General features: G+C 56.9%; 3 protein-coding genes across 3 annotated transcripts in view; 1 reads left to right on the plus strand and 2 right to left on the minus strand.

Annotated features, from left to right (window-relative positions):
- Nucleotides 1-247, minus strand: part of ENH_00060850 (hypothetical protein, conserved) — a gene marked incomplete at both ends in the record, with an annotated part of 3,214 nt that extends 2,967 nt beyond the window's left edge. Inside the window, 2 exons of the mRNA XM_013581958.1 lie at nt 1-32; nt 236-247. The exon at nt 1-32 is cut by the window's left edge and continues 1,847 nt beyond it. Of these exons, the coding sequence (XP_013437412.1) occupies nt 1-32; nt 236-247 (44 nt within the window). The remainder of the gene's footprint in view (nt 33-235) is intronic.
- Nucleotides 248-460: 213 nt separating this feature from the next.
- On the minus strand, nt 461-652 carry ENH_00060860 (hypothetical protein, conserved; the record flags this gene model as incomplete). Its single annotated transcript, XM_013581959.1, has 1 exon — nt 461-652. One exon carries the CDS (start codon nt 650-652, stop codon nt 461-463), a length of 192 nt encoding a protein of 63 aa, XP_013437413.1.
- Nucleotides 653-1,081: 429 nt separating this feature from the next.
- On the plus strand, nt 1,082-6,770 carry ENH_00060870 (hypothetical protein, conserved; the record flags this gene model as incomplete). Its single annotated transcript, XM_013581960.1, has 11 exons — nt 1,082-2,225; nt 2,446-2,562; nt 2,832-2,881; nt 3,136-3,272; nt 3,504-3,569; nt 3,822-3,905; nt 4,374-4,425; nt 4,647-4,726; nt 4,949-5,023; nt 5,151-5,362; nt 5,494-6,770. 11 exons carry the CDS (start codon nt 1,082-1,084, stop codon nt 6,768-6,770), a joined length of 3,294 nt encoding a protein of 1,097 aa, XP_013437414.1.
- Between the last annotated feature and the right edge of the window lie 836 nt (nt 6,771-7,606).

A 7,606-nucleotide genomic window follows, 5' to 3' on the forward strand; every position in this document is an offset into this window, starting at 1 on the left:
AGCAGCAACAGCTGGCGTTGCGGTACAGTGTCCTAACGGGCCCCAAAGAAGCAGCAGCGTCCTGCTTCTGCAGACTGCTGCTGCTGCTGCTGCTGCTGCTGCTGCTGCTGCTGCCTTGCTGCTGTTTTCTCCGTCCTTGTCGCTTCCTGAGACTGCTGCTGTTGCTGCTGTCGTTGCGGTTGTTCTTGTTGCTGCTGTTGCTGCTGCTGCTGCTATTGATGCTGCTGCTGCTCACCCCTGCCAACATCAGCTGCAGTACTGATGCATGTCTGGCTGCAGCTGCTGCTTCCAGAGACTGGAAACAACTTCTCAATCTGCTGCTGTTGCTGCTGCTGCTGCCGCTGCTGCTGTTGCCGCTCCTGCTGCTCTCGCTGCTGCTGTTTTGAGGCGGCGTGTCTGCGGAGCAGAGCAGCCCGAAGAAGGCCTCCAGCAGCAGCAGCTGCTGCTGCTGCTGCAGTTACTACTGCTGCCGTCGTTTGCCTACAGTGGGGAGCGCTGCTGTTGCTGCTGCTGTTGCTGCTGCTGTTGCTGCTGCAGCAGAAGGCACGACTGCGCAGGAAGCAGGAGAGAGCTGCTGCTGCTGCTGGGACAGATATATTTCAGACAAAGCTCGCACAAAAATGCCAGTGTCGCAGTATTTTTTGCTGCACATGTAGTGTACGAGCAGCAGCAGCAGCAGCAGCAGCAGCAGCGGCAGCAGCAGCAGCATCGGCTGCAGTCCGTGCCTCGCTGCACGCCGCTGCCCCACAGGAGGAGCAGCAGCAGCAGCACATCGGATGCATCTTATTAATGTATTATTTCATTGTTGTCAACATTTGAATTCGCTGCGAAATTCAGCAGCAGCAGCAGCAGCAGCAGCTGCTGCTGCTGCTGTTGCTGCTTTTGCATCAGTAGATCTGGCACACGCTCACTCAAGCCCAGCCGCAACCGCAGCTGCAGCAGCAGCAGCAAAGTTTAATAGAGTACTTTTCAGCAGCAAATAAATAAGCAGCAGCAGCAGCAGCAGCAACACAATACCTACTACTGCTGCTGCTGCTGCTGCTGCCCACCAGGTAGAAGCTGCGCCCGCCCTCGAGATTCCATGCCGTGTTCTGCTGCTGCAGCCGCTGCTGCTGCTGCTGTTAAAGGCGTAGCAGGACCACGAGCAGCAGCAGCAGCAGCAAGAGCAGCAGCAGCGAGGGCTGCTGCAGCAGGGCGAAGATTCCCCAGAAGCCAGCGTCCGGCTGCTGCTGCTGCTGCTGCTGCTGCTGCTGCTGCTCCTCGTGTCAAACAGCAGCAGCAAGAGCAGCCGCAGCAGCAAAATCTCCCTTCCCCTTTTCTTTTGCGTGGCCTAAATAGCGATGCTCGCACGAGCCGGCTGCTGCTGCTGCTGCAGCAGCTAGATGCAGCAGCAGCAACAGCAGCAGCAGGCCCTGCTGCTGCGCCCTTTCAGCAGAAACGCGCAATCTCTTTCATTTCTCGGTGGAAATTATCTCAGCAGCAGCAGCAGCAGCAGCAGCAACAGCAGCAGCAGCAGACAGGAGCTCCACCCACCGAGGAAGAGCAAGCAGCTGGCCACAACGGGAGCAGCAGCAGCAGCAGCAGCAGCAGCAACGGCAGCAGTGAGCGCCCCGCTGACGCAAGACATTCAGCAGCTCTTGAGAACGCTCAGGAGCAGCAGCAGCAAGCAGCAGCAGCAGCAGCAGGCAGTGAACCAGCAGCAGACGCACCAAACAGCAGCAGCAGCAGCAGCAGCAGTAGTAGCAGCAACAGCAGCTGGCAGGGGTTGACAGATCGTTTGCTGCCTTTGCGTCGTTCTGCAGCTGCAGCTGCGGATGCTGCAGCAGCAGATACTGCTGCAGCAGATGCTGCTGCAGCAGATGCTGCTGCAGCAGGTGCTGCTGCAGCAAGGAGTCACGCAGCAAGGTCTGCCGCCGTCGCAGCAGAAGCAGCAGCAGCAGAGGCAGCAGCAGCAGCAGCCGCAGACCCAGCAGCAAAAGAACAAGCTGCTGCGGCTGGGCAGCATGCAGCGCGGAACCCTGAAGCGCTGCCCAGATCAGCAGCAACAGCAGCAGCAGCAGCAGCAGCAGCAGCAGCAGCAGCCCCGTTAGGTGCTGCAGCTGCTTGGCGGCAGCCGCAGCAGCTGCAGCAAGAGCTGCTGCACTTGCTGCAGCGAGCAGCAGCACTTGAACGCAGCATTGTGAACAGCAGGAGAAAGCCCCTTGTGCTGATACTGGCGGGGGCAGGTAAGAGGCGCTGCTGCTGCTGCTGCTGCTGCTGCTGCTGCTGCTGCTGCTGCTGCTGCTGCTGGAGGCTTGAACTTACTGCGTCCTCAGCTTTCCGATGCTCCACTTGCTGTTGCTGCTGCTGCTGCTTTCTTGAGTTTGCTGCGGCCCCCGCACCTCAGTGCCCGTCCTGCTGGTGGCGTTGCTTCTGCTGCTGCTGCTGCTGCTGCTGCTGCTGCAGCTGCTGTTGCTGCTGCTGCAGTGGTGGCCCAGTGGGAGCGGGTGCGGCGGCGCGTGGGGATTGAAGGGGCCGAAGTTATTAAAGAGGGAATGAAGAGTCAGCAGCTGCAGTTCACAGGTCAGCAGCAAACCTGCTGCTGCTGCTGCTGTTGCTGCTGCTGCTGCTGCTGCTGCTGCTGTTGCTGCTGCTGCTGCTGCTTGCGTCTCGTTTGCTGCGGCTTCCGCTGGCTCCTTTTGTTCCTTTCTACTGTTTCTTTTGTCTCCTTTTGTCTCTCTTTTCCCTCCTTGGGCCTTCTTTTTCGTGCTGCTGCTGCTGCTGTTGCTGCTGCTGCTTCTGCTGCTATTGCTGCTGCTGCAGTGCGCACTGTGTCTCTGGTGTATCTCTAGCTGCGGAGTTCTCCAAGCAGCTGCTAGACGATATACTTTCAGACAAAAACGTAAGCAGCAGCAGCAGCAGCAGCAGCAGCAGCAGCAGCAGCAGCAGCAACAGCAGTAGCAACAGAAGCAGCAGCAACCGAAGCAACAGCAAAAGCAGCAGCAGCAGCAGCAGCAGCAATATTAGCAGCACGAGTGCTGGCAGCGGCGCCAACAGCTTTCGCAGCAGCAGCTGCAGCAACAGCAGCAGCAGCAGCAACAGCAGCAGCAGCAAGGGGACTGCGGGTTTGCTGCTGCGTGTGGGGTGTATGTACAGCTGCAGCAGCAAGCCAGCCGCTGGCTGCTGTCTTTTCTGGAAGACAACAGAGAAGCTTTTGCTGCTGCTCTTTCCGGTTTGCTGCAGACGGACGTGCTGCAGCAGTCCGTCTACGCTTTGGCCCTCAACCTCCTCAAGTCAGCTGCTGCTGCTGCTGCTGCTGCTGCTGCTGCTGCTGCTGCTGCTGCTGCTGCTGCTGCTGCAGCTGCTGCTGCTGCTGTTTCTCTTGTCTCTTATTGTTTTCACCTTTAGCTTCTCCTGTGTCTCTTTTTTGCGGGTTATCTTGCCGCCTGTTCTGCTGCCTCCCCACATCTTTCCGCTGCTGCTGCTGCTGCTGCTGCTGCTGCTGCTGCTGCTGCTTTGTGCAGTTATTTGTCCACCAATGAGGCAGCACAAAAGAGCATCTCCGACTTGCTGGTCTACGCCATTTTCCTGTGAGTCCTCAACTTGCTGCTGCTGCTGCTGCTCCTGCTGCTGCTGCAGCATCTCCTGCTGCTGTTGCTGCAGCCTCTCCTGCTGCTGCTCCTGCTGCTGCTTGTGCTGCTGCCGTGTGTCTTTATCTCTTCTTTTTCGACTTTGATTTGCAGCACTTTGTTTATTCTTTTTCTTTTATTTATTTATTTATTTTCCAATCTTTTATATTTTTATTTATTTCTTTGCATTTATTTATTTTCTTTTTGCTGCAGCCCTTCGGCGCAAACTGCTGCTGCTCTTTGGGTCTCTTCAATCTTCAGCAGACAAGACGTAGCAGAAGCAGCGCGGGCTTTTGTGTACGTTGCTGCTGCTGCTGCTGTTGCTGCTGCTGCTGCTGTTGCTGCTGCTGCGGTTGCTGCTGCTGCTGCAGTTGCTGCTGCTGCTGGCTCTGCTGCTGCGGCTGTTGCGGGTATAGCTGCTGCTTCTGTGGCTGTTGCTGGTATTGCTGCTGCAGCTGCTGTTGGCACTGCTGCTGCAGCTGTTGCTGGTACTGCTGCTGCAGCTGTTGTTGGTACTGCTGCTGCAGCTGTTGCTGGTATTGCTGCTGCAGCTGTTGCTGGTACTGCTGCTGCAGCTGTTGCTGGTACTGCTGCTGCAGCTGTTGCTGCTGTTGCTGGTACTGCTGCTGTTGCTGCTGCTGCTGTTGCTTCCCTGTTGTTAAATTCGTTGCAGCTACTGCAAGTAACAGTGTGTGCGTTCTCGCTGCTGCTGCTGCCGCTGCTGCTGCTGCTGCTGCTGCTGCTGCGTTGTGATGTTTGCTGCAGTGCTAATGAAGTTTTAAATAACTCTTATTTGTATGACCAGCTTTGCCTCACTGTGAGCAGCAGGAAAACTTTACTTTTAGGTTCTGCTGCTGCTGCTGCTGCTGCTGCTGGCATGCTGCAGCAGCTGCTGTTGCTGCTGGGCCTGCCCATCGCTGAGTTTGTGCATGCTCTGTAGATTTCATCATCAAAGTGGCAGCAGCTGCAGCAACTGCAACAGCAGCAGCAACAGCAGCAGCAGCAGCAGCAGCAGCAAATGCCTTGTTTGCTTCGCAGCTGGCCCGGGCCTCGTGGGACGTTTTGCAAATGGAAACAACAACTGCCTTATCTCGAGATGTAGTCATGCAGGTCCTGCTGCTGTTGCTGCTGTTGCTGCTGCTGCTGTTGCTGCTGCTGCTGCTGCTGCTGCTTCTGCTCTTGTTGCTTCTGTTGCTGCTGCTTCTGTTGCTGCTGCTGTCAACCATGGTTATTCTTGTTGCTATCGTTGGCGTTCAAGGAGGTGCTGCTGTCTGGCGTTCATGTGGTTGCTGCTGCTGCTGCTGCTGCTGCTGCTGCTGCTGCTGCTGCAGGTGTTGAAGGACCCTGAGCTACAGGACTACGCGACTACGCTGCTGTGGCAGATATTCAAATCTGTGTTGCAGCTGCGCTGGTACGTCAGCAGCAGCAGCAGCAGCAGCAGCAAAAACAGCAGCAGCAGCAAACGTAGCGGCAGCTTTCTGGGTCCAGTGCATGTGCTACTGCTGCTGCTGCTGCTGTTTTGGTTTCTTGCTTTTAACGCAGGCTTGGAAATCGCAGCAGCAGCAGCAGCAGCAGCGAGCCGTCAGCAGCAACAGCAGCAGCAGAAGCTGGCCCGTCATCTTCACAGCAAGCAGCTGCAGCAAGCGAAGAGGCAATTGCTGCTGCTGGTGCTGGCCCCGAGCGGCTGCAGCAGCTGCTGCTGCTAGATGATTTGCTGCTGCAGTACGGCGACAGCAGCGGGCTTGCCAACGGAGGTAAGCTGTTCTTCCCGTTGCTGCTGCTGCTGCTGCTGCTGCTGCAGTTTGCGCTGCTGCTGCTGCAGCTCCGGCTGCCAGCGCGCACAGTTTTGCTGCCCTTTCGGGTGTGTGCTGAGGTGCTGCTGCAGAGGCTGCTCTGCTGCAGCAGCTGCGCCTGGGGCTCAAGAGCCGCATAACAGCAGCGCAGCAGCAACAGCAACAGCAGCAACAGCAGCAGCAGCAGCAACAGCAGCAGCAGCAGCAGGACACTCCGCCTAGAGACGTAGACGAAACTCCTGGCGCTCCAGGCAGCGATGGCTCGAGGAAGCAGGAGCAGCAGCAGCAGGAGCAGCAGCAGCAAGCACAGCAGCAGCAGCAGGAGAAGCAGCAGCACGAGCAGCAGCAGCAGGAACAGCAGCAGCAGCAGCAGCAGCTGGCCTGTCAAGAGACAGAGACAAATCATTCCGAAGATAAGAGCGAACTGAACGAGCAGCAGCTGCATCAGGAACAGCAGCAGCAGCAGCAGCAGGGTGTGCAGCAGACTGCTAAGGAGGGGCAACAGGAAGATTCTATTCAGCAGCAGCAGCAGCAGCAGCAGCAGCAGCAGCAGCACGGAGGCAGTAAGGACGTGCTGCAGCCGATTCAGCAGCAGCACTTGGATGCTGCAGAGCAGCTGCTCGAAACAGATGGGCAAGGACTGCAGCAGCAGCAGCAGCAGCAGCCAGGAAAGGCAGAAGCAGCAGAAGCAGCAGCGCCTGCCACTGTTTCTGCGGGTGCTGCAGCAGCAGAAGAAGCAGCAGCAGCAGCAGAAACAGCAGAAGCAGCAGCAGGAAGCCCAACGGGCCAGACGGAATCTGCTGCTCCGGAGCGACACGACAGCGGCCCCGCAGCAGCTATATTACCTGCTGCTGCTGCTGCTGCTGCTGCTGCTGCTGCTGCGCCATCTTCCGAAGGAGGTCCAGGCGCTGCAGCTTCTGAAGCAGAGACAACTCCAGAGACAACAGCAACAGCAGCAAGTGCAGCAGCAGCAGCAGCAAAAGCTGCTGTCATCTCCGTCGGCGGGGCGCTGCTGCGGGCAGGCCTGCGAGCGTTTCAGGGGACAGCAGCAGCAGCACATGCTGCTGCTGCTGCTGTGTCACTTTTGGCTTATGCGTCGGAGCTGGATCTGCTGCTGCAGCAGCTGGAGGAAGACGAGGAGCAGCAGCTGCAGCAGCAGCAGGACTTGCTGCTGCTGCAGCAGCACGGAGAAGCAGCAAGCGAGCCCGCAGGAGCTGCTGCTGAGCTCCGTCAGCTGGCAGCAGCAGCGTGGGCGATGATTAGGGCACAGGCTCATTTGCTGCTGCTGCAAAGGCACAGCAGCAGCAGCAGCAGCAACAGAAACGCCAGCAGCAGCAGCAGCAACGAGGAGACAGGAGAGCTCCAGTAACAGCAAAAGCAGCAGGAGCAGCAGCTGCTGCAGCTGTTTACCCCGAAGGAATCTGTTTACTGGCAGCAAATTAGTAATCCCCTGCTTCCCTAAGCTGCAGCAGCAGCAGCAGCAGCAATGAGACAAGGCTAAGACCCCCTGCTGCTTCTTCTGCCGCTGCTGCTGTCGACAGCAGCAGCAGCAGCAGCGGCAGCGTGATAGACAACTGTAGAGCTGCAGCGTTCGGCAGTAGTTAGCCCCGTCTGCAGCAGCAGCAGCTGCAGCAGCAGCAGCTGCAGCTGCAGCAGCAGCAGCAGCAGCAGCTCCAGCATTTGTGTGGGGCCCCCGGGGCCCCTAAACAGCAGGGGCCCCCTCTGGATTTTTCTTCATAACTTTGGCAGTTTGTTAATTGTCTTTGTGCAGCAGCAAAAATGGAATTGATGGAAAATAGAATAAATGAAATTAAAAATAAAATGCAGAAATATAAAAAGTGGAAAAAGGTTTTTAAATAAAATTTTAATTAAATAATTTATTCAAATTAGTGGAAGAAATGCGCAGAGATGCGGTAGCCAGGATGCTGCTGCAGCATATGCGCGCCGCTGCAACAAATGCGTGCAGCAGCAGCAGCAGCAGCAGCAGCAGCAGCAGCAGCAGCAGCAGCGGCAGCAGCGGCAGCGCGAGTGCTCTCGCGGGTCTAATTCGGAAAAAGAATTAAATGTTTAATTTAAATTCGAATTTGAATTAACTTGGAAATTAAAAAAGAAGTGGAAACAAAATTAATTTCGGCGGCGGGTGTACGTACACTCGAATCGCAGCAACAGCAGCAGCAGCAGCAGCAGCAGCAGCAGCAGCTGAGG

The sequence above is a fragment of the Eimeria necatrix genome, genomic scaffold (genome assembly GCF_000499385.1).
Source record: "Eimeria necatrix Houghton genomic scaffold, Enh_scaff528, whole genome shotgun sequence".
In the NCBI taxonomy this organism is placed as follows: domain Eukaryota; phylum Apicomplexa; class Conoidasida; order Eucoccidiorida; family Eimeriidae; genus Eimeria; species Eimeria necatrix.